This window comes from Pseudopodoces humilis, chromosome 19, assembly GCF_049639895.1.
Source record: "Pseudopodoces humilis isolate 2021_Gansu_Grassland_sample_001 chromosome 19, ASM4963989v1, whole genome shotgun sequence".
Taxonomy (NCBI): domain Eukaryota; kingdom Metazoa; phylum Chordata; class Aves; order Passeriformes; family Paridae; genus Pseudopodoces; species Pseudopodoces humilis.
Window position 1 is genome coordinate 12,950,099 of NC_142218.1, and position 25,912 is coordinate 12,976,010.

Here is a 25,912-nt window from a genome sequence, read left to right on the forward strand (position 1 = left end):
TCCTGGTGAGAGATAAAACCCCAGATAAAAACACGGCCCGAGCCTCACAGGCAGTGAGGATCCCACACTCTGCACCTTGGGTACCATCTTTGGGGTTGTCAGTCACTAGATGTAAAAGCAAATTTGTATTTAGATATTTAGAAATAGATCTTCAACTGTAGATCTGTCAAATTAACAAATAAATTTAGGAGTCAAATAAATTCTGCAGCTGATTTTTCTACCACTTGTCTAAAATCAAGTGTTGTGACTGCAATAAAGTGTGTCGTTCTTCTACAGTGAAGTCCACTTTGTTCTTTTAGATAAAAATAGTAAATTTTATTATTTCTATTTTTAAATAGTAATTTTTAGTATTTCTATTTGAATATTTCTATTCTGTTTTGCTACGTGTAGCAGCATTTTCTACAAAGTCAACTCCTACAAATGCCACCCTGAACATCCCCAGCTCACCCACAACTCTTCAAGAGCTGAAATGAGCACAATTATTTGTTTTAGGCAACACACACATAACAAACACCTGAACACATCTCCAACCCCTACAAACAGAGACAAGTTTAGTTGTAAATCCTTTCCCAGAGGTTGTTTGATCCCAAGTATGTTCAGCATTGGTGCTGGGAGATATTTTCAGAAGCAAACCAAAGCTCTTCTGGTTGAACTTTTAACAGCAAGATTAAAAACTGGGGGGAAAGTGATTTCACAACAGCAATGGAACTGAAAATTTTATTATTTTCCCCCCAAGTGTTAATAAAAAGCAATGTTGGAGTTACCAGCAGTCCTTGCCCATCTGTGTTTGGATTAATAATTTTCCTGTGAGTTGACTGTGCCCAAAGGCAGCCAGGTTTTATCTTGTAAATAAATATATATTTGTGTGCTGTAGGTTGTTGATCAAAGTCCAGGCCTTACACAGGAGCTTGGTTAAATTCAGATTTATCCCAGATAGCCAAGAGACAGCAGAAATTTAAACTCTGAAAAGAATTTTACAAAACCCCAAAGCTCTGTGTTGTAAGTCTGGTGTGCACAACCCTGTTTGTTACAGGAAAGACAGAAAAAACACCCAAATTTGATGATTTGATGTAATTCTGTCCTGTGCTTTAAGGGTGAAACTTGGCAGACTCCAAAACTCCACTGAACAAGGTTTTTCCTTGCTTTGCTGGGCTGTGCTGAGAATTCCAACAGGAATTTTTCCTGAAGGAATGGCTGGGAGCAGTCCTGGCTTAGTCTGGAGTCCAACACTGAGCACATCCCCATGTTCTCCTCAAGTTTGTAATCATTTATTCCATTTTTTATGCCACCTTTTATCAGCTGGATGAAATTCCCCTTAATGCAAACTTGTTCCATCTCCTGCTGGGGGAATCCTCCCTGGCCTGTGCTTGGGGTTCTGTGCAGCCCTATCAGCAGTTAAAGTTTAATTACAAAATAATTTGATTTTCTGCGTGACTCATGCAATCTAAATAAAGACAAAGCTGGTTGTAAATAATTTCTGTCAGGCTTTATTACGCCTATATATATTCATATTTTTTTCTCTCTCATGAATCAGACTATTAGAATAACATTAGATAAATTATCTGAACCACTGACTCATGTAAAGCAAACTGCTCAGTTCTGTTGTTCCTACAGAAAATGTGGCTTCAGTATTCAGAATTCAGTCTCTTCTTGCCCTTGGATGTGATTTTATTATCACAAAATTATCAGTACTTCAGCTACACACCATTTCCTATAATTACTGAATAATTAGCCACCACATTTGTATTGTGGAGTGTAAATGGATGCCAGATCTGCTCTGCAAAATGGGAATTAATAAAGGTTCCACTGGAGATCATCCTGTGGCAAACAGGATCCTGTGACCAGAGATCCAGGATCACAAACAAGCCCTGAAAATACCTCAAGTGCAGGAATTGAATCGCACCGTGTTTTACCAAGCTTTAAAAATCTTGACAGCAGGCACCAAAATGAGCTGAACTTCACCTGTATTTCACTGCTTTAATTGCTGCAGCCAAGGAAAAAACCAGCCATGGGTGACTCTGTGACTTGCAAAACAGAACTTTTATTGAAATTGTATTTTGGATAAAAGATGATTCCATCAGGAAGGGATCCTCAGCCCAGCACTCTGAAAGCCCTGAGATTTAAGAACAGCACTTTGTGACACGTTTCATCCTCCAGGCACCTCTCAAATGTCACCCCCCTTGCCAACAATGAGGACAAACTCTGGGCACTCTGACCTGGATATTCCAACATTTATATTTATATTTATATTTATATTTATATTTATATTTATATTTATATTTATATTTATATTTATATTTATATTTATATTTATATTTATGAGATGTTCGGGGTGAACAGAGCACCAGGGGTTGGTTCATGGGACTCATGAACAGTTCTCTTGTTCAGGTAAAGGAAACATTATTGGAGAGAGCAGATTCCAATCTGCCAAAAATAAAAAGTCCTTAGAACATGGGGTGCTGAACAGACTAAGTGCCAGCTCAAAAACAATTGCAGATCTTCATGACAGAAAGATTATTAAAAGGCAAAACCAGGATGCTGTCAAACACTTCCAAGCAGCTGATGCACCATCTGCAAAGTCACTTCTGCAATGACAACTCCAGAATAAAAAAAGTGTTTCCTGCACGTTCTGCTTTACACATATAAAAATACCAAATGATAGCTTGGCACAGGAGCTCTGCAAACGACAGAAATTCAGAGGCTGAGCTGAAAAATTTGGAGGTGTAATGACTTGCAAACGCAGTTGGCCAGAGCACACAAGGAAATTGGACAGCCCAGGGGCAAAAAAGCCCTCAGATTTTTGTAGCAAGGACTAAGCCAACAGGAAAAATGCATCACACACATAAAACCCTGAAAGGAGTGAAAATGAGGGGAAAATCAGATCTGTGGCACTGAGCAATCTTCCCTGAACACCAGCTCTCTATTTATGGCCAGTCCCAATTTTAGGATCAAAGAGCAGCAAGCTCTCCACACCCTGCCATGGCAGGAGGGCTGGAAATAAATCACCTTTAAGGTCCCTTCCAACCCAAACCATTCCAAAACCCATTTTTTTTCCAGCACAATGAAGCCATATCCATAGTGTGGAAACGACAATCCTTTGAAATCCCTGCAGAGCTGTGAAATGCTCAGCACAGCAGGGACTTTGGGACTGTCACCATCCACTGAAAGCCCCCAGGGTCCCTGCAGCCAAAGCTTCCTCACTGCAAGCAGCACTGCCTGCCTGCCATGGGCTTCCCGAAATTGGGATTCCCAGGGCTTTGATGCCATCTGCTGGGTGCTCCTCGTTATGGGTCAAACTCCAGCAGTGTTCACCTGGAAAAAAAACCCTCTTCTGTATTTTCTTTGGTTATAAAGACAAATTAAGCCAATTAAGACTTGTAAAAATTACACTTAGGTCCTCCTAGAGATGAAGGCACAGGTTAGCGATTGATGCTGACACTGTAACAAAACCTATGAATAATTGTTGACATCAATTTGCTACATAAATATGGATTTAGGAACTGTTCAGGAAACTTAGAAATTAAGACTCATCACTGTGACTTGCAGCATTTTTTGGGATTCCCAAATACCAAAGCAATAAATGAGTGAATATGGGGGCTCCAAAAGCTTTTCTTTACTACCAAAGTGAGCTTTAAAGAGCTTTTGTTTGTCCTTTGGCAAATTCCTGACACCTGAGCTAAGGGTGAAACACAGAGGATGAATTTAGGAGCTCCAGGAGGGATCTTAAAAACACCTTAACAGCATCACTCCTTCTTCATGTCCCCTGTAGCACACAGCTTTTATCCAACAGCCATTCCAAAATTCCCTCTTTCCATTTGTTTTAAACCTTTTCATGAGTGGAAAACAAGACTCAGGAAACTCCAATACATGCCTGGCTTTATTGCCTTAACAAACAATGCAAATATTCCAATCTGAAGTCTGTGTTTTCCTGAATAAATAAATAACTGCAATAACCAAAATAAGGAAGTTCTCATTAAATATACAGAACTTTACAGGAAAGTAAAAAAAACCAAACCAACAAAAAGAAAGGGACAGATTTTCTTTTCTCAAATGTAATTGCAGCACTGTTATCAAAACATTTAATAACCTAAGGAAAAGTTGGGTGTTGTGTTTAAAAAAGCTTTAACTGTCCTCAGCCTCCAGATTTATGTTATTTCCAAACTTTGCATAGAGCTGAACTTTGAGGTCAGACAACACTCCCTGGATCGACTCCACTCGGGATTCCAATGCTTCGATTTCCTCTTGTAAACTTCTCTGAAAAAGAAAACAGAAAATAAAATCAACCAATTCTGTACAACAAAGTGAGCCAGGTTTGTCGGCAACACAGAACCAACAAAGAGGTGCCTCTTTTCCAATTTATTCCCAGGTCTGGCTGCAGGATTTTTGGCTGGAGTGACCTTGGAGTGACACAAATCCTAAATGCAACATCAATTTTAGACTGAAAGCTCCAAAGGATGCAGAGATCATCCCCTGCCAGTGCCCAGCACACACAGCAGCCCAGCAGCTCCAGACAAACCTTTGCCTCCTCCAGCATCTCCTGTGTCTCCTCCAGGGAATGACTGATGAACACATCCCCGATCTGGTAGGGAATCAGGTGGGAATCAGCATCATCCAGCAGCATGATGTCATCACAGGCATCCTCCAGATTCTGAAGCTGTTTCTGTTTGCCAAGACACAGAAAAAGGCTCCCTCTGTAAAGCATTTCATTGGACACACGGCCACAGCTGGAAAAGGAGCTCAGGCTGGATTTTGGGGACAAAATCCCACCCACCACCAGGGTATCTTATGGAACAGTTCCAGAGCTGGAATTTAGCATCAGTATTAAATTCAAGAGAACTCTACCACTAGAAATTCCTAGTTAATAATTATTATCTCTCATTAACAGAATAATTACCTGCCTAGGCAGAGAAATACAGCAGATTTAAACATCACTAATATCTGATCTACTTTTACCATTCTCTACTTCCAAAGTATCAGAAACCTCATACCAGAACCCAAGCATTACCTAAACTCACACTAACTCACTGCTGCTAATTTTCTGTGTTCCAGCTGAAAATTAATTCAGGCCAACGAAAAGTTCACGAGATCTGAAGCAAGTATACCTTTTTCACTTCTATTTCTTCTTTCAGCTCTGTGATCCTGCTGGTATTTCTTGCAAACTTGTTAATTTTCTGCTGATCTTCAAAAGTGACATTGACATCTTCCGCAGCCTGTGAGGAGGAGAGGCCAAAATGATGATTTCAGTTCTTTCATTAACTTGAGTCTCGCTGCAAGGCTATAAAGTGTCTGGAAAATAGTCTGACAGCCACCACATTCTGCTGATGCGCCCCATTCTCAAAATGCCTCCTCAAGGACATCAGAAATACCCACATTTAGCTGGGTAACATCCAATTAAAACACTGGCCAGCCACGGCATCCTAAAGCCAAAGGATGAACTGGACACCTTGCTCTGAGCTCTCTCTGGAGGACTGTGAACAACAGCAGTTAGTGAATGAAGCAGAATGGCTTCAAGCTGGCAGAGAGGAGGGTTAGGTGGGATATCGGGCAGGAATTCCTCCCTGGGAGGGTGGGCAAGGGCTGGGATGGAATTCCCAGATCAGCTGTGGCAGCTCCTGGATCCCTGGCAGTGTCCCAGGCCAGGCTGGACAGGGCTTGGAGCACGAGGGACAGTGGGAGCTGTTCCTGCCCATAGCAGGGGGTGGCATGATGGAATGAGACGAATTTTAAGCTCCCTTCCAACCCAAGCCATGGTGATGATTACATAACTAACCACCCTCTCAGCAAATACATTTTTCCTCACATCCACCCTGACCCTGCTCTCGTTTAGAACGACAGAGACTCCTGTGGAAACTCCGCAACGCCACCAAGCCCGCAGGACTAGCGCTGTGCCACAGCCCGGTACCGGAGCCCTCAGCTCCGAGCAGCGGCCGCGCCGTTCTGGGCAGGGCCCGGCCCGGCGCCGGCCTCGGGCACGGCCCCGCGGCTGCGGAGCCACGAGGGGCGGGACACAGCGGCCCGGGGGCAGCGGAGGAGCTGGAGCCTCCTCGGGAGGGATCGGACCCCGCCCGGAAGGGACCAAATCCTGGTCAAAACGACCAAATCTCCCCGGGGCCGTCCCCCACTCACCGCCTTCTTCATGGTGGCGGCCATGTTGGCCCTGAACCATCCCTGAAGGGCTGAGCCACCCGCCCTCCGCGCAGAGGAGGAGCGGCGGGCATGGGAAAAAGAAGAAAATCGAGGAAAAACTCCAGAAAACGGCCGCAACCCCGTTCAAAGCGCGGATTATCCCTATTCGCAGCGCTCTCAGCACCGGAGAGGCCTCAGGACACGGAATGGAGATGGGGGCACCCCCGCGGCGCTTGGTACGGCCCGGCGGGAGGGGCGGGAGGCGGCACCGCCCCTTTGGGGCAGCTGGACCGCCAGGGGGCGCCAAGAGCCGGGAATCGATGGGATAATGGAGGATAATGCACGGGATAATGGGGGATAATGGGATATAATGGGAGATAATGGGAGAATGGAATGGAATGGAATGGAATGGAATGGAATGGAATGGAATGGAATGGAATGGAATGGATGGGATGATGGGATGGGATAATGGAATTAATAATTAATTAATATCAATTCATTATTTAATATTTAATATTTAATAGTAAATAGTAAATAATAAATAATAACTAATAAATAATATAAATAAGTAATAATTAATTCTATAATATTGCCTGAATTAAAATTATTCTGGGCTGTTTTTTGGGGTTTTTTTTCATTTCCTGATGGCTGCTCATTGCAAAACTCCTGTTCCAAGCCAGTAGAAAAAAGTGGAATAGTAGAAGATGTTTGGGGTGGCCCTCAGGCTGATGTTACATTTTATTTTGGTGCATCATCATCATCATCATGCCTGCCTTCCCACTGAAGGAAGAAGTTAATCACTGAATTTCTCTCCAGAGAACCACTTCATTATTAATTTCTATAGAAACATAATCCTAGCTCTAAACCTCTCTTTTCCCCAGAAAACAAACTCTCATCTCACTGGCCATTCTCCTGCTCTTCCCTAAGGATCCTGCTAGGAAAGGACACAGCCTAAGCCATGGTTATTTCCCTGGCTGGATTAACTGCAAAATACACAGAGCCAGTGCAATTTCCCTCAAGAGAAAAGGAGTGGATTTCACAAGAATTCGATGACTTGAAGGCTTTGAAAATAAATCTTTTTTCTGCCACATGCTCAGGCAAGCTCTGTTGGGTGAGCATTGCCAAGAGTAACTCACTGCAGACCTTTCTTATGTAAATAAAAGTGAAAACAGCGCACGAGTGCGAAGAGCCAGCGTGGAGTAAGAGAAACCCACTGAACCCGGTGCCCTCGTTTCTCTCCCAGTTGCATAAAAGGACTTGCTCCTTCTTGCTCTGGTTCCTGGTGTTGTTGCTGAGGTTGGCTTCACCTTGCTCGGATCCCTTCCACGCCCTGCCCTGCATCTCACATCTCCTCTGTGCTTTTTTGCACATTTTCTCCTTCCTTGCTCCAGCCTGTTGCAATCCAGCCCAGTGGGGAAGAGAATTCCCATGCTTTTGGTGCCTCAGTGAGACTTTTGGAGTTCCCAAACTCTTCTCCCCTTTCCCTGAAGTTCTGCAGACCTTTCTGAGGCCTTGGTGATCTGGAAACCCCCACACATCAACGCGGTTTGTGAATTTAAGGTGGTTTTCCAGGTTGGTTTTCCAGGTTTAGCCTGGGTGAAGGGGATCACTCTGAGCAAAAACCACACCAATTTGCCCCATTTCAGTTGTGCCAGTACTGTAAAGGAGGTGGCAGTGCTATGACATTCCCAGTATTAGATGACTTACTGTGGAATGCAGGTCCTTGTGTCTGCCCTTCTTGTACCAACATTGTGGGAGGAATGGAGGTGGAAGAAAATAAAAATCCTTTTCTAAGGGTGTTCATCTTTTCCAAAAAATATCTTAATGAGACAGCTCCTAATTATTCATATATTTATATTGTTTTTTGACAAATCCCCCAAAGATAATTTTTTATTATTATTTTGTAATCTGAGGGAATGAAGGCAGATTTTTCTTGCCTTTCTACCCTCATTCTTTCAAAATACCTTGTGTTAGTCAAAAGCAACCTTACCATTTCACCATTCCATATTCATATCTATCCAACATTAGTTATTAAATTTCATTAGGGATGCAACTCTGCATCCCAATGAGCTTTATCCCTGCTGAGGGAAAGCTGTCCCTGCTCTGCCCATCGTGCTTGGCAGAGGTTCTGCAGTGTCAGCTGGCCCCGAGCAGCCCAGGGGAGTTCCTGCTGCTGTTTGTGCCTCAGATGGGAGCTGGAGATTCCCCTCTGCTGGGAAATCCCTGGGGCTGAGCACCCTCAAAGACCTTTACTCCTCTTGCTGAGCAGCAGAGTAAACACAGGGTTTTATAATCCCATCATTCTCTTCTGGTCCCTTGTGCTGGTTTTATTTCAAAGGAAAGGGAAAATCTGCCTCTGCCACTCTGCCCTTCCTCACCTGGCTTCTCGACATCAACAAGGAATATTCCAGTCTCCAAAATATTAAACCCTGTATTTCCCTTACTCCACAATTCACCTGGTTCAATAAATAATCCTAGTGGTGGAACATCTCCATTTTCCAAGAACTTTTTGTGGCCTGTACTGGGGATCTCTCAATGGGGCCTGAAGCTGCAGCATCATTCCTGCCTTTTTTTAACTTTTGTGCTCCATCTTCAATGAAAACTGCTCCCAAACTGCCTGAAGCGAGGCCTGCAGTCACACCCATGCTGGTAGAAATAATTCCCTTTCTAAGAGCAGCGCTGGCAGTGCCGGTTTCAAAAATCACTTTGTATTCCTTGAAAAATCCAGCTAAGGAGGAGCAGTGATCCCTGCACAACCATCACCATGCTGGATCCCCTCACCTGAGAGCACAACAGATTTTTTTGCTCCTGAATCTGAAGGTCCTAAACTCTCAGAGGTCTCTCATTAATATGTCCTTGTCTGTGGTGTTACTCAGCATTTTTTAACCTGTACAAATCTTCCTTTTTCTTCTTTTATCTCTTGTTTTGTTTTGTTGGGGGTTTTTTTTCTGTCCTTTGCATGGGGAAGGTGTTGGCAGACCCACAAAAGTCTGGAAGATTTTTCCTCATGGCCACATCAGAGGAGCTCCTTTGTGCTTCACCCCCCAGAGCAGCAAACACAAACCTCATTTTCCCAGGGGCAGCGCTCAGCACTCACAGACCTGAAACCAAACCCTGCCCAGGAGAGGCCTGAGCTGAAATCAGGATTTCAGGAGCTTTATCTGATGAAGCAGCTCTACTCCCTGCAGAAGCAGGAACAGGAGGAACCAGGACCTGGCCCAGAGGGGATTGAGTTCAGCACAGCCCCAGTGCCTCCTCGTGCCTGACTAATGGCACAGGCAGGCAGAGCTTGGATATTTTCTTGTGGCTCTGAGGGACACAGTGGGAGCCAAATGCACTCAGCTCACAGCAATCCACTGCTTAAAGTCCAAACTCATCCCTGTGGGGTTTGACAGAACTGATTTGTGGTACTTTTTCCATATTTATTAGAGCTTTCAGCAGAAAATACTCCAGAGTTACAGAGTTGTTCCACCTTCCCTCTGCCCTGGCATGAAACAGCAGTGCTCCTTATTAGTAAAGAACATTAAAAATCTCCAGTTTATTGGCTATTTTTTTGGAAATGTAGAGAGCAGGAATTAATAGCACACAGTAACTGTGGGCAAGGTGATGATAATAACCATCACCTCCTCTCTGAGCACAGGGACAGAGCTGGGCTGTGTCATCCAGCAGGAATTCACCCAAATTGGCACAACCAGCAGCTGGGGCTCGGGGCTCTGTCACCACCTTCACCTCCTAAACCACATTCCTCACCTCTTGGCAGGAATTCCAGGTGCTGACCTCAGCATCAGCTTGGAATTTCAGGGGAATTTAGATACGAATTTCTGTGAAACTCTAGAAAGGTAACACAGTATAATGCAAAATAATAGGAAATTCTATGTTCACACAGTGGAGACTTTGCAGCATGCCAGCACAGGAACAATAAATGTTTATTTTTGTGAGATAAGCATAAGCAAATACCCAAACCCAACATTGTTGCTGCCTTTTCTTTGGCAAACTGAACAGCTTTATCTTCACACTGCTACGGTCATCTTGGAGAGGAGTAATCCAGAATGTGAGATAAGAAGAGGAGCTTAGTGTTAAAAGCTGGTATTTGAGTAAAAATAGAATAAAGCTTTCTTTTGCCTTCATTTCACGGTGAACGTGAATAACTTGGAGATCTCAGTTTTCAAAGCCATTTCAGTTTCTCTTCTGGAGAATGGGAATTACTGTTCTTTCCCATCAATATTTACAAAACTCAAAGATCCTCAGCTGGAAAGAGAATTAAAAGACTTAACACAGAATTAAAAGCATATAAACAAACATGAGCAAACCCTGCAATAACAACCAGAGGCCACAAGTTGCAATCAATTTGCCTTCCCCACATTGTGAAATGCCTTCCCTGTTGATGTTCTCATTCTCCTGTGGCACTTCAGCATTCTGCATTCATTTAGAAAACTCAGAGATTTCACAAAAATTCTAAAGCCAAATTAGCAAAAAGCTTTTCCCCAGCAGGAGAAAGAGCAGAGGTAAGGAGACAGGAATTGTGTAATATGTCACAGAGCAAACCTCCTGGAGTCACAGGCATTAAGAATGGAAATCCACTCCCAACACCAAGCTGTTTCCCACCAAGGAGTTATTTTGGTGATATTTGATGTATTTGATGTGAACTACACAGAAATCACTCAGGTGGCTTTGCTCGAGCTCCAAGGTTTTGATCTGGAAGTTCAGGTGTTGTTTTCAATGAGCTTCCCAAGCACACCTCAGTGCCTTAAATCCAGAGGAAGATCTGAGTTTAATGGGATTTCCAAGCTTTATTCAAATGTGTTACAATTGTTTCCCAAAAGATAGGACTAGAAATTGAATCAGCTCAGAAAACACCTCTAAAACCATTCCTAATTAAATATTCAGTTGTGTGCACGAGCTGTGTGTACCTGCACAGCAGATCTTCCACAGAAGCATCCCCCTGGCACGTGGTTTTTCAAGGAATATTCTCTCCTGACATCCAAGACAGCAGAAATCAAACCAAGAGCAAAAGAGAAGCATAGAAAAATCAGCTCTTTAGTTTTGATCTTCAGCTCTTTCCTGGTCTTTGACCTAAAAATCCTCTTTGCCATAGTGGAGAAGTGAAAAGTTTTTTCATTTTCCACTCACAGCTGTCATTTGCTGTTATATTGGAAAATATGGGAATTCTTGTGGGTGGACATCTGTGGGACAGCAGTGACCCCTTTCAGGTGCCTCGGTGCAGGGATACACCCAAAATTCAGCTCAAGAACACTGACCTGGTCTTGCTTTTCTCTTGAGATAACCTTGATATGTTCTAAAGGTCACAAATGGAAATGAAAGCTTGGGTTTGAGATCTCTTAGAAAGGAGGGAAGAAGGGGAGGCTGCAGACGCCCTTGGACGTGCACAGGAGCGGGAATTGAGGAATCTGTCCCAGCTCCAAGCTCCCAGCACACCAACTTCCCTGCCACAGGGGTTAAATACAGCCTTTTCCATTCTGTCATTTAAAAACATCTTCAGAGAGAGAAGATTTCATATTAACAGGGTGGTTTCCTCCCCGTAGCTGTGAAGAACATGGGAAAATTGACCTGTGCCCAGTTTAGTCTTGACTTGCCTGTTCCAGACTCTTCAAAGACATCGTTTCACAGGCACAAAGCTGTGACCCTTCAAATGAGTTCATTTTCAGCCCTTAAGTAGGCAGAGTGCACAAATTGTCTCCTCTTGTCTGGATTCTCAGAACTTATCCCTGAATGGAGCCTGAACTGCCTACAGGGACAGTGAGATGTGTTTCAGCAGCACTGCTTCAAAGCAAACAAATCTCAGAATGTCAATTTGTGCTGTTCCACCCCCCCAAAAAAAAAAATAAAAATGCAAACCTTTGAACCAACTTTAACTTTAAAGCCTGCCTGGGAAGCGCTCTGACCTTGTGGCCCACAGAGGATGATCCCACTGCAGAAAATCACTTGGGATGGATGTACAAAACTCCCAGAAAAATTCTGCAGTGTACATTCTCTTTTCTCTCTGCTGATCACTGCTGCCCTGGTCGTTTTATTGTTATTAATTTGACTTTGAGACATGTGCCTTTATGTGTGAAATCCATCTTCTGATGGTGCTCTGTCCAGCACAGCCATTGCCTGCACACTCTGCCTCACATAATCCCTCACATAAAGGGGGTTAGAGCCAAGGCACTTGGGAAAGAGGAGAAAAGGTAGCGTGGGGTGCAAGAAAATCAAATCCCCATTGTAGCCAAACTGTCTTTCCTGGAAATCCTCTGGATTACAGCTCTGTCTTGCAGCAGGATCCAATTTATTATTTCTCTTCTCTTCTCTTCTCTTCTCTTCTCTTCTCTTCTCTTCTCTTCTCTTCTCTTCTCTTCTCTTCTCTTCTCTTCTCTTCTCTTCTCTTCTCTTCTCTTCTCTTCTCTTCTCTTCTCTTCTCTTCTCTTCTCTTCTCTTCTCTTCTCTTCTCTTCTCTTCTCTTCTCTTCTCTTCTCTTCCCGCACCTTCCCGCACCTTCCCTCCTTTACCTGTTCTTGCTCCTCTCCTGCTTTCTCTTTGCATTCTTTGAGCATTTCTGTGCAGTTTCTGACTAAAACAAAGGATTCAATCATTTTTGTCCGGATTTAATGGCTAACAACACCCACAGTGAAGGGAATTTTGCCTTCTCCGCTGATGCCCACATGACCTTTTCTGGTTACTCAGCCGGAGAGGGTAAGGGCAGTTCACACCCCACAGCTTCTTGTTCCTCAACTCCATGCACTTTTCTTGTTCCGTCTTTTTAAAGTGCAAATGCTGCTGGAAAACTGAAGTACTCTGCCACCTGCGCTGTGCGGGGTGAACACCGCGGGTGCTCGGACTCTAAAACACGAATTTAAAAAAAGAAAAGAGCTACGAGACCGCTCGCACGAACGCCAGGCGAGGAGCGGAGCCGCTGCCCGCGATGTGGCCACCGCTGGGTCCCTTCCTCCCGGGAACGGGGCAGTGCATCCGCGCATCCCCGCGGGTCCCATCTCCGCATCCCCGCGGGTCCCATCCCCGCATCCCCGCGGGTCCCATCCGCGCATCCCCGCGGGTCCCATCCGCGCATCCCCGCGGGTCCCATCCCCGCATCCCCGCGGGTCCCATCTCCGCATCCCCGCGGGTCCCATCTCCGCATCCCCGCGGGTCCCATCTCCGCATCCCCGCGGGTCCCATCCGCGCATCCCCGCGGGTCCCATACCCGCATCCCCGCGGGTCCCATCCGCGCATCCCCGCGGGTCTCATCCCTGCATCCCGGCGATCCCAGCGGATCTCATCCCCGCATCCCCTCGGGTCCCATCCCTGCCATCCCAGCGGGGTGAGGCGCTGGCTCGGTGCCTTCCCTGCCTCTCCTGAACCCTTTCATGACCCGCCTGCCCCGCGGGCTCCGCGGGCAGGGCCGGGGCAGCCGCCCCAGCTCACCCCACCCAGGGCTCCCATTGGCGCGGATGAAAGTCCAGCACCTCGGGCTGCTATAAATGCACCTGTGCGAGCCCGGGGGCCGGCACTGTGGCCATGGGAGGCTGCAGCATCCTCCTCCTCCTCCTTCGCCGGCTCCCGGCCCGCACCTGCGGCCGCGCCGCGTCCTCGCTGAGCGCGCTGCGGCCGGCGGAGACGCTGCCCGGGCCGCCCAGCTGGCCGCTCATGGGCAGCCTGCCCGACGTGCTCTGGAAGGGAGGGCTCAAGAGACAGCACGAGACGCTGGTGAGGCGGCGAGGATGGGAATGGGGATGGGGATGAGGATGAAGATGGGATGGGAATGGGGATGAGGATGAAGATGGGATGGGATGAGGATGCTGCGCCGGGCAGCGCCCCGCGCTCACGGGGTTTTTTCCCCGCTCGCCAGGCTCAGTACCACCGGAGGTTCGGGAAGATTTTCCGCATGAAGCTGGGCGCTTTCGACTCGGTGCACATCGCTGCGCCCTGCCTGCTGGAGGCTCTGTACCGCCGCGAGAGCGCCTGCCCCCAGCGCCTGGAGATCAAGCCCTGGAAAGCCTATCGCGACTATCGCGACGAGGGCTACGGGCTGCTCATCCTGTGAGTGGTACCCGCAGCATCCCGGCAGTCCGGGGCTGCAGGGGGAGCGGGTGCGGGGGTCCCGGGCTGCCCTCATCCCCGCCCCGAGGAGCCCCCGGCGGTGCGATGGAGCATCAGCAGCGCGCACCCTGCGGGTTTGGGTTTCTTCTGTTTGCAGAATAAACTCTCCAACCTCGCTGTCGTTGTCTCAATCCAGGGAGGGAAAGGACTGGCAGAGGGTAAGAAGCGCCTTTCAGAAGAAATTAATGAAGCCCGGGGAAGTTGTGAAACTGGATACGACCATCAATGAGGTACCGTGCTCTGAGAAATCCTTTCTCTCTCCCCGCTCCCCTGGAAACCCGGGGAATTAAAGCAGGTCCGGTTTATCTGGATAGCTTTATTTGCTCCACGGTGATAAAACCACGAGTTCAGACCGAGATCAAGGGAATAACAAGCACAGACTGATTGCCAGGGTCTGGGACCACACAGAAACCTGGAGCCGAGTCTGTCTTCACATAAAAACAGGATTATTCCATGAGGATAGAGGCTCCTGCAAACAGCTTTTCCTGTGTTCAGTAGTTTTTGCCTTTACCCCTTCATTCTTCTGCTCCTCCCCTTAGGGAACACCTCTGTCCTTAACCTCTGTGCTCCTGAGGGAGCATCTGAGATAAACACCTTAATCCTCAGTTGTGAAACCCCAGCGCTGTCCCAGAGTGAAGGATTTCATCCCTGTGAGGGAAGCACAGCTCATCAAAGCACGAGAGTTGTGTCAAATCCAAGCATTTGTTCACACAGGGGGAAGTTGAATCTTGTTCAAAGAACAGGGAACAAAAGGATTCCTCTCATGCAAGATTGTTATCTGCTTAAAAGGCAGCTGAAATTCTAAATTACACTGGATTTTTATTAGTTGATATCATTTTATTCCCTTCTTTTCTCTCTTCTCTCTCCACCATTTAGGTCCTGGAGGACTTTATGTACAGAATAGATGAAATCTGTGACCACAATGGACAAATGGAAGATGTCTATTCAGAATTCAACAAATGGTCTTTTGAAAGTGAGTGGGATTTTGCCTGAGTGTGGTACACCTGCCAGGGCATTGCAGTTAAAATATGATCAGAAATTAATGTGTTGGCTGATTATTTCCAAACTCTCAGCTATAATATCATGGAAGGGGTTGCAGAACAGCCAAGGATTGTCAGTGCAAAATTCACCAGCACAAAATTTCTGCATGGTTTATAAAAATTCAAACATTCCAATGATTTTGAAATCAAAAAAACTGGGGGGGTTTATAATTAATTTATCTGGGGTGGGATCAGATAACACACAGCCCTTTATGCCCATCTGATATTTAATTATCACAGTGCAGGATCAATGAACTATTCCAATAACAGGGTGTTGGCTGTAGGTAAAGATTGGAAAAACCCATTTCCAATGTTTACACTGGGATTGAGAAGGGCTGGAATGAGTTACCAAGACAGAGCCTCATCCTTAGAAACCTTTCAGAGCACACTGAGGAATCTGCCAGGAATGGCACAGGGTGGAAAGTGGCTCAGTGATTCCCAATAAAAGGGGATGGTTTGGGTGTAGTGGCTGCACCAGCCCTGCCAGACCTGTGTGCTCTGGGCTGGCTCCTCTCAGAGCCCCTGGACTGAGCTCCTCAAAGTGTTTTTGTTTTTTTTCCACTGGCAGTGGTGATGGCTGCTTTTGGAACGGGAGAAATAGGAAATGACAGCTTGAAAAGAAAGAGGGGAAAAAGAGACAAATGGAAAGTGGTGGAGTGTGGGGTGCTGCCAGCATCTACAAGAGGTTTGTGGCTGTGGGGAGGAGCAGGCAGTGCTCTGGTGAGTGGCTCTTCAGGCCCTCTTCTCCTGCCACTCAATTTTCTTCAGTAAAGTCACCAAAAATGAGCCAAATATCCAGTTCTGCTGCTTGTGAGGGGATCAGTGGCAATCCTAATTTGTGCAGAAATATTGCTGTAAGGGCCCTGGAAACCCTCCAGACAAGCAGGAGGTGTTTTACAAGTGCTGCTCTGACAGGTCTGTATCAAAGAACATTTTCAGAAGGCTCATCCAAGCCATTCCTTGCCGCTAAACGATGCATCCCACGCTCCTTTTGTTTATAAATGTAATTATAATATTGCCTAACAACAGGTATCTGCCTGGTGTTGTATGGGAAGAGGTTTGGCCTCCTGCAGCAGGACGTAGAAGAAGAAAGTCTGAACTTCATCAAGGCTGTAAAAACGGTATGGAGGAGTCTCTCCTGGGGCTGTGGTGGGTTTTTTACCCCTGGTGTTAATGAGAGGCAGCAGTGTAGAGGAGTCAGCTGGGGAAAGCAGCTCCGGCTCCTGTGTCCCAAAGGTGCCCAGCTAATCCCGACCTCCTGCCTCCCTTCTGGAATGCCTGACAGGGAAATGCTGAGTGGCCATCAGGGCAATCCTGGAAGGAGAATCAGCTTGGCTGGTGACTCTGCTCCTCTCCTGTGCTGCAGCCCTGCAGGGTGGGGCTGGGTTAGTCATTCCCACAGGCACGGCTGCCCTGGGGTACAAACCTGCCTCACTGACTCAGCCCTGCCCAAAAACACCTTGTCCCGCTCTCAGCAGGTGCCTAGCATAAATAGGATGCATTCCCTACTGAGGAAGCTCCTGGCTGTCCCTAGTTTTTACCTGGATACGCCCTAGTTAGACTGACACCGTCCTCTCTGGATGGGAAATCCACCAGAATTCCGCCTCCCTGAAAACTTCTCCCTGCTTTCCAGCCTCGTATTGTTCAGGGATTGCAAGTAGATGGACCAAAGAGATTAAAGAGAAGTTTCCCCACCTCTTTCCCCCCACAGATGATGGCCACTTTCGGGATGATGATGGTGACCCCAGTGGAGCTGCACAAGGGGCTCAACACCAAAGTCTGGCAAGCTCACACCAAAGCATGGGATGATATATTTAAAACAGGTCATTATTTAACCCAAATTGATCTCCTTTCCTTTAATCTCTGTCTCCTTGCTGGAACTGGTTTGTTCACACTTGCTGCTGTCCTGTGCTGCTGTTAATGCTCGCCTTCAGCACGGATTAAAACATCTTTGCCGTACCTAAACACGGATTTATTCCCACGTGGGAGCAGTTTGCAGTGACTAACACCCAGCTTGTGGGGCAATATTCAATTCCCAGGGAAATCCCAGGATTCTGAGAGCCAGCAGTGTCATGGCACCACTTTAAACTATCATAAAAGTAAATTAAAAATGCATAATCCCTTTAAAGGTGAGGGTATGAACGAAAAGGGACTTCCCTCAAAGACTCATTTTCTTGAGAAACAAGAACTGTACATGCAACAAAAACCTGTCTGCTGAAAAAGAAGTTATAGCTTTTCTGAGCAACCTGCAACATAGCTGGAAATCTTAAAACCAGAAGTAATTAAAATAACAAGGTGCAGTTTGACTTTTTGATGACATATTTTGACTATTTAAAATGTGTTGACCTTCCAAGTTTAAAAATTACTCTAATTTCAGATGTGAAGTTAAATTTGTATTTTTAATATTTTTAAATGTCATTGATTTAAACAGTGAGAGGCATAACTAAAAGTTGAGAAAGAGATTTTTTTGAAAGGTTGTAACACTGAGATATTTCCCTTGGGTATTTGAGTCCCAAGCCTTTTCATCCTGTCAGCCACACACTCACTTATTTTATTGTTTCTTAGTTTATGAGCTTTGGGAAAGACACTTTAAACCAGCTTTGCTCAGAAAAACCAGTTTGACACCTTCACTTAAAATGAATTATTCCCTACAGGAACTGGTTTTAACAGCTGGGATGCTCACGAGCAATATCTGTTTATTTTTATTTTAAAAACCCCAGCATGTTGAAATTTGGCATCTCTTTGTGCCTTCCCCTGGTAAATCCAAAGTTTACATTTCCCCTTGGGGGTTCTGGGTGCTAAATCCCTTTGATTTTTTAACACCTTGATCCCCTTTGAAAACCCCAGGTAATAAATTTTACACGCTCATGTTTGCTTGCTGAATATTTCCCTCAACGTGTCACCCATTTCCTCCCTAATTTAAGAGACTAGAATTCCTAAGAGTTCACAGAGCTCCTCTGTTGAAAAGTGATTTTTGAGACCGAGTTTTTTTTTGTTTGAAAAGTGCAAATACCATTCTTTATTCCCCATAAATGCATTCATTATTTACCCACTGCTTGGAAACAGAGCACGGCTTGGCGCTTCTTTCAAATCCCGCCTGAGGAACGCGGGTTTGCTGTTGTTTTTATGGGATTTTGAGGGATTTTCCCATTAATCCTGCCCTCCTCAGCCAAGCACTCCATCGACTGCCGGCTGCAGAAGCACTCGGCCAACCCCCAGGAGGATTTTCTGTGTGACATCTACTCGGGGGGACAGCTGTCCAGGAAGGAGCTGTACGCTGCCATCGCGGAGCTGCAGATCGCTGGAGTGGAGACGGTAAAGCTCATTTTCCAAGGGTTTGGTTCCTCCCAGTTCCCTCCTTAGCTCCAGATCCCTGTGTGGAGATGGTAAAACTGATTTTCCAAGGGTCTCAAATCATCCCAGTTCCCCCCTTCCTTCCACAATCCAACCACTGGCACACCTGGAAGTGAGTTAATCCTAAAGTTGCCTCAGTGGCCCAAGTGGAAATGGATTTTTACCTGGAATCCCTGGGTTTGTTTTTTTTTACCTGAACTCCCTGTTTGTTTTTTTTTTTACCTGAAGTCCCTGGGTTTTTTTTACCTGAAATCCCTTGGTTTTTAATTCTGGAGGACAACTGGGACTGCTCATAATCCACCAGGCTGTCAAAATTCCATAAAGCTGTGCCCAGCCATAAATGTTGCTTTGAACTTTGGGCAACTTCTTCCTTCTGTCCCTACAAAAGGAGGACTCAACCTTTCTTTTTGCTTTGTTCCAGACAGCCAACAGTCTGCTGTGGGCTCTGTACAACCTTTCCCGCAATCCACATGTCCAGCAGAAGCTTTTCCAGGAAATCCAGAGAGTTTTGGATGCTCAGAAGAGCCCAAATGCTGAGAGCCTGAGGAATATGCCTTACCTAAAAGCCTGTCTGAAAGAATCCATGAGGTAAAATTCCCAAATAACTTGCAAAACAATCACCGAGTTTTTTCCCAGCTTCCTTGTACAAGGGAGAAAACTGTCCAGAATTATCCAGCACACAGAATTCTCTTCATCTTGCTGTTTGAGGGGGAAAATGAGAGATAAAAGAAGGAAAATTGCTGGGAATTTCACCCATTGTTCTCTTTCCCTGCAGGTTAAGTCCATCAGTGCCTTTCACCACTCGCACCATCGACACAGAAATGGTTCTGGGAAATTACGTCCTGCCCAAAGGGGTAAGTCAATTAATTCAGTTTACTGGGATGTTTTTCCATTTATGAACTGCCCTTTAAACCACAGAAGCTGCTCATGTTTCAATTTCAAACTGACATTGCCAAAGTGCCAGCCCCAGGACAAGGAATAAGGGATTCACCCCAAGGTCTCCCATAAACACAAACCCACACCTGCCTGTGCTGCTCTTGGACAGAAATATTTGCCTGAAACAATTTTATTCCAATTTTTTTCCTCCCCAAATTTTCCCATGATTCTCTGAGGAAACCACGACCTTTTCCATGTTCCATTTAATTTTTCGGGAATTCCATCACCTCTCCTGGGGAAGCTGCTGCGCCATGTTTTTCCATCTCGGAGCCGATTCCCTCGGTGATTCTCTCTCTTTCTCTGCTGCAGACGGTGCTGATGATCAACAGCCATGCCCTGGGCTGCAGTGAGGAGTATTTCAGGGGCTGGGCTGAGTTCAGGCCCGAGCGCTGGCTCCAGAGGGGCTCCATCCATCCCTTCTCGCACGTCCCCTTCGGCATGGGGAAGAGGATGTGCGTGGGGCGCCGCGTGGCGGAGCTGCAGCTGCACCTGGCCCTCTGCTGGGTGAGCCCCCCAAAAAGGGAATCCTGGGGGGGTTTCTCTCCTCCAGCTGGCCAGATCCTGATGGGAATGTTTCATTCCAGCTGATCCGTAAATACAGGATTGTGGCCACGGACCAGGAGGCGGTGGAGACGCTGCACTCGGGAATCCTCATCCCCAGCCGGGCGCTGCCCATCGCCTTCCAGCCACGAGCAGGTTTGTGCTGGGGCTCTGCTGCTCACTGCAGCCTCTCTGGGGACCTGCTCTGGGGCTTTCCAACCAATGGGACTGGGAGAGAGCAGCTGTTTGTCTGCTCCTCATTCTCACACTGCCACACCAGCCTCATTCTTTATTTTAACAAATTAAGTGCTGCCCCAATTCAGTATTTTAACAGGAAATATCCTGTGTTTTGTACAGTTCATGGCTCTGGAGTTAATTTTATATCCACATTTTGTTATAAATTTATACCCACATTTTTCAATTTTATACCCACATTTTTTGATTTTATACCCACATTTTCTCTGCATGATGCAGATCAAAAAGGGGGGAATGAACATATGCCCACTGCTGCAGGAAATAACAGCCAGTGTTTTGTTAGAACTTCTCCACTGCATTCCCAGAAGATAATTCCTGGAAAAGAGCATTTGATCTTGAATATCAATTTGCAGATTAAATAAAAGATACCTTTGTGAAGGAACTTCTCACTGAGAATTTAGATAACAAAACTTCATTTGAGGCAGGACAAAGAAAAACCTATTTGTAAATGGTCATGCAGCATTGCAACTTCTATATTTTGAATGTAGGATTTTCCCTCTCACAAGTTTATGCAAACAACTAACAAAATAATTTACTTGTGCAAAAACCTAAATTGAGAAAACAAGTCTCTGATCTAGAATTAAATCCTCCAATTAGAAATCAAGGACATTTCAATACCGGGGAAGATTTTTTTATTATTTTTTTTTTTTTGCCAGCCAGCATCTCCCAGTATAATCTGAATATTCACTTCTTTAACTGAAGTTTGCTCAGCGCTCTTTGCTTTGATATAATCACTATAAAGGTTCGTTTTTTTGTTCAATACAGGTTGCAAAAAATAAAGGACAGCCCTGCTGCTGCCTGCTTCTAAAAGGGAGACAGTGGGAGTCAAAGCTCTGGAGGCTCCAGCAGCCAGGGAAGAACGGCACCACATCCCCTGAACAACTGCTGAGCCTGGAATAGCACCAGGAAAAGCTCCCAGACTGTTTTATTGGGAAAATGTGCTCAAAAGGAGAGAAAAATACCAAGTGCTTTCATAGAGCTGTGGCAATCCAGGGATTTAGTGCAGGATGAGGAGCCCTGGGGGTTGCTGGACAGCCCAGTTTGGGGAGAGCTGCCTCCAGTTGGGGACCAGTCCCGGCTGGAATGGCCCTGGTAGCTCAGAGTGGGAGAGCTTGAGGGAGGGGAAACGGCCTCAGACTTCCCAAATTAGCAGTGCCAGGAGAAGGGAGTTGGGAGTCTGGAAAAAGGCTAAAAACAGGGTTGGAAAACTGGGCTAATTAAAGAAATACATTTCCTTGGCATTCTTCACTGCCTGGATAGGAGGGAAATCGGGACAAATGCACCTGACAGGATTGAGTGCTTTGCTCTGACAGTTCCAAGCTTGTGCCTGACACACCCTCTGTTCTTCCCCATGGATTTCCATCCCTCCAGCTCCTGCACAGCCCATTCTATCCCACTTTTATTGTAAAAACTTAGTGGCCTTTCACTGCACGAAAAGGCCTGATCCAGAAATGTGGAGCCACTGGAATCCTATGGGTTCTGCCTCTGCGGAATGAAGATTATCCTAACAGGATAGTGACACGAGATTAATAACATAAAATTGTGTTTCCAAGAACAATTCCACAGGAAATGAGGACCCTAAACATTTCCAAGGGGTCTGTTTCTCGTGGAGACTGCAATATCCAAAGGTTTAAATTGCCCTGCATGCAATACTGGATTTTGGCTGTTATGGTCACTGATTTTACACTTTTGCAGTTTCAAGTACAGCTTTATCTCTATATATAATCCTGAATTTATTTTTTTTTTTACATGCTGAAATGATGCAAGTTCTTAGTATTTGTTGGTCTCTTGTTTTTCATTTGTTCTCCTCTGTTACACTCAGACATGTAAATGCATCCCTGTAACAATGTATAAAACAGTTTGTGCATTATCTGAATATTTCTAGGCAGTTTTGTAAGAAAATAAAGAGTTCTATTTTTTCTTCCCTAGAATTAGTCTTCCATTATTTATTTTAAAGTCTTTGCAGCTTTACAAAAGAGGCTTCTGCATCCTTTTCTCTGCCTGCCATGGACATCCCAGGGCTGGGATTGGGACATTTCTCAGCCATTAGGACAAGATCAAATCCATAGAAAGTTCTGAGGAAGGAAGGATGAAAATAGCTTGAATTTTTTCAGAATCAGAAGAAATTATGCATATTTAAGAAATGCCACCCTTCCTGGCGGGGTGAGGGTGCCACTGAGAGCAAAGAGCATGGGATATCAGTCCCCAGCGAGGTTTGTGTGAGGGCTCTACCCAAAATCCTGGGACAAAAACCCACACCAAGCCCCTCTTCACAGCATTATAAACCCATATTAGAGCCAGTGGAGCTGTGCCAATACGGCACGAGCACTAAGAGAAAGAGTTTGTTCAATTCTGGGCATCTCTGGCTGCTCACAGTGCTCTGATGATCGAACTTCCAGAGGCAGCCGGAGCACAGCGGTGTTATCTGCTGAACTGACCTTGGCAGCCTCGTTATCAGCTCTTTCGAAACCCTCGATTGCTCCTGGGCACTAAATCACAGCCTGATATTTACTGGACCGATCAGGATTTTTGCTATTTAAATGTAGTGGACTCAGAGCTGCAGCCGGGTGTTGCTGTGAGGGAGGTTTTGATTGATTCTCTGTGAGATCAGGTACAAATCTCTGCTCTCTGCTGGGTGACCAAGGGTCCAATAACCACTGACCTGGAAAATTGAGTTCCGGAATCTTTGGAGCTTTTTCAGGTTCCTGAAGTTTGCAAAGAACTTCATTAATCTCCTACCTCCAAGTAAGTGTCCAAAGCAATTTACTTAGGAAATAGGTAATTATCAAACTACACAGATAATGAATGACCAAGCCAGACTTCCACATCCAGAAACCAGCAGAGCTTTCTTTCCCCTCGTATTTCCAGAGCAGAAACCCAACAGGATGCCCTGAGATTAACAAAAATCTGGGAAACCTTTTGCCCAGCAGGATAAATCCAGTGCAGTCCTTTGCTGCTTTGAAACGAGTCCCTCATTCAGAATTTCCATTTCAACACCACTTCCCTGTGATCATTTCCTGCAGTCACTCCTCAGAGGAAGGATCAGAACTTTAATGGAATTAATTCCCTGTCTCAACAAGGAAGGGAGTGAGGTTTACCTGTCCAAAAGGAAGTGAATCCTGTTCAGGCTTTGGGCATGTTGGAATTGGAAAGGCAAAGCTGGAGCCAATAATCCACGCTATTTTTATGGATGAGAAGTCTTTAGGTCTGACAATCTGGAATTTTTGATCTGTGCTCTGCTCCTGACAAGCTGCCGTTCCTCAGCTCTGAGTCAGTCCCTGCAGAGGGATTTGGGCACCTTTCCCTGCTCTCACCAGTGGCAGAAAATGCTCAGGTTTGTCCCCTCCAGCCTGAGAAGGAACTTTGTGCTCAACAGCCAGAGGCAGAACTCACACCTCAGTCTACACTTTAATTAATGGTGCAAAATAACCCAAAATCAAAAAAATTAATTCTGTGCATTGTTCACAGCTGAAGTTCATTTCAGGACAAATGTTCAGAAAATTCATCCCATGTCTCATTTTAAAGATGTGAAACTTCATTTTTAATTCAGTGGTGCTGCACGTGGGTGGGTGGGTTTTTAATGCATTATCACTCCTCAAAAAAAGAGAAAGTTGGACAATTTTCAGTCCTCTGTGGCAAATATCTTGAAAATTCATGGAAGAGTTGTAGCTTTAGCAGAAAAAAAGCTGGTTTTGGTTTCAGATAATTGAAACAAGAGGTTTATTGAGATTGAGGCTACCAGCAGCTCATTAATCCCTTACCCTGGATGTGTGAATTCCCCTGAGAGCTCAGGCATTGATAGCTCAAGGTGTGGGTGGCTGCATTCCATTTATTTTAATGTCTCCTTTCAGGCAGGGCTTGGAGAAAAGTGTGAATATTATATTATGAAACTGAACATTGTGCCTGTTCACTTTTATTTATTCTTGGGTGTTTTTGAGTATCAGAGTTGAAGAGAGTGAAAATCAGTTTTTCTTTCTTGTCTGTTCTCCTAGAACTTCATGAATGCCTCATCCAATTCCTGCATGGATTTTGTCTCCTATATCCCCATACTCCTTGCTAGCAGAGAATGGACTACATCGAATTTCAGCTCTTGTCCACGGCTTTTATCTCAGTTCTGTGATCTCTGAGGTTTTGGAACAACCTAACAAGTTAAACTTCATCTGGAGGACTTGGATCCAGAAGGAATTTTAGAGAACTTTACATTGTAGGGTTTGGATGGAGCTGAACACTTATGGAGCAATAATTCCTGACAGGAAAAGCAACAGCAAGGCCTCCCTATAAAGCAAAATATTTTTCTCCGAGGGACAATGTCAAAACAAGTGTGGAATGGAATGTGGTTAATAATCAGGGAAAATTATCCTGTGCTTCCTTGGGCATGTTCCTCTCAACAAGTTCGAACCCTTTGCCTCTAATTTTCCATCTGTTGAGTGAACTCCAGACAGTGGGAAGGGAAGGGAAGGGAGAAGGGAAGGAGTCAGCTGCTGGCAGGGACAACAGCAGGGCAATAAAGGGGAGCCAGGAGTACAAAAATTACCCCAAATTGAAATCTGCACGTCCATGGTACTTTAACCCTCCACTATCAACTCAGGTGTCCTGAAAGTGGAATGGAAATCAGAGTCTCATCTGATTCATGCTGCTGGTGAACTGTGCTCCACAGAAAAACAGGAGATAGGAGAGGAGCAGGGGAATGCTCCAGGTCTTGTTTACCTCGCTGCAGATGGGCTTCCAGCAGCACAGAGCTGGCTGAAGAGGAAGGAAGGAAAAAGGTTCTCCAGATTTAATGGAAGTGATGGGAAGGAATGTTTGAGAAGCCTCAGGCAGAATGGGTTGCACTTGCCCAGGCTTCCAAGCTCCCTGAAAAAAGCCCTTCCTGTTATCTCAGTTCCACCACGGGAATCATGGGCAGTTTTGCAGGTGAGGTCAATGCCTGGCTGAGGCTCTGTCCCATTTTTCTCCAGGGCAAAGGTACCCAGATATCTGCCAGGGGTCAGCCAGGAGCCAGCTCAGCCGTGGGCAAAGGCCACCCCCTGCCCAGAGCTGGGAGCTGCCTTGGTGGCTCAGCAGGGACCTCCAACCTGAGCCTGCAGACCCCAAACGCTCCTCAAACTGCTGGGGTTGAACATCTGTGCCACAAAAAAGCACAGGAGAAAACCTCAGCTGACCAAATTCTGGTCATTTTAAATGGGAGCTGAAGTAGAGCAAGGAAGAGTTTGGGAGCGAGGTTCTGGGCAGTTTGAGAGGATAACTGGGATCATCCACACCTTTTGCTCTGCTCAGCAGCTGCCAGGTTTTGGTGCTCTGGAAGAATCCTGTCTCCCCTCCGAAGGAAAAGCTTTAATGCACGTTGCTCCTTGTAACATTCAATATTTCAACACAAGTGAAAGGCTTCAAAGCACACTGTGCTAAAATAAAGGGAACAGAAGAAAACAGGAGATATTTGAAATGCTGTCAATGATAGAAAGGTCTCAGGTAATTCAATAATTCTTACTGGGAGCTTCCACTACCACTGGAGGTGGCACTCAGTGCTCTGGTTTAGGAGACAAGGTGGAGATTGGGCAGAGGTTGGA

At 45.7% G+C, this 25,912-nt stretch overlaps 2 protein-coding genes across 2 annotated transcripts; one reads left to right on the top strand and one right to left on the bottom strand.

Annotated features, from left to right (window-relative positions):
• Positions 1 to 3,859: 3,859 nt before the first annotated feature.
• On the bottom strand, positions 3,860 to 6,341 carry PFDN4 (prefoldin subunit 4). Its single transcript, XM_005524862.3, has 4 exons — positions 6,127 to 6,341; positions 5,103 to 5,210; positions 4,517 to 4,660; positions 3,860 to 4,254 (listed from the first exon to the last, which is right to left on the bottom strand). Exons 1-4 carry the CDS (start codon positions 6,148 to 6,150, stop codon positions 4,123 to 4,125), a joined length of 408 nt encoding a protein of 135 aa, XP_005524919.2. The 5' UTR covers positions 6,151 to 6,341; the 3' UTR covers positions 3,860 to 4,122.
• Positions 6,342 to 13,638: 7,297 nt separating this feature from the next.
• Positions 13,639 to 22,195, top strand: CYP24A1 (cytochrome P450 family 24 subfamily A member 1). Its single transcript, XM_088064606.1, has 12 exons — positions 13,639 to 13,827; positions 13,970 to 14,160; positions 14,357 to 14,450; positions 15,097 to 15,193; positions 16,290 to 16,381; positions 16,972 to 17,083; positions 18,430 to 18,575; positions 19,036 to 19,202; positions 19,390 to 19,468; positions 19,860 to 20,054; positions 20,135 to 20,246; positions 21,111 to 22,195. Exons 1-12 carry the CDS (start codon positions 13,639 to 13,641, stop codon positions 21,122 to 21,124), a joined length of 1,488 nt encoding a protein of 495 aa, XP_087920732.1. The 3' UTR covers positions 21,125 to 22,195.
• The last annotated feature ends 3,717 nt before the right edge of the window (positions 22,196 to 25,912 follow it).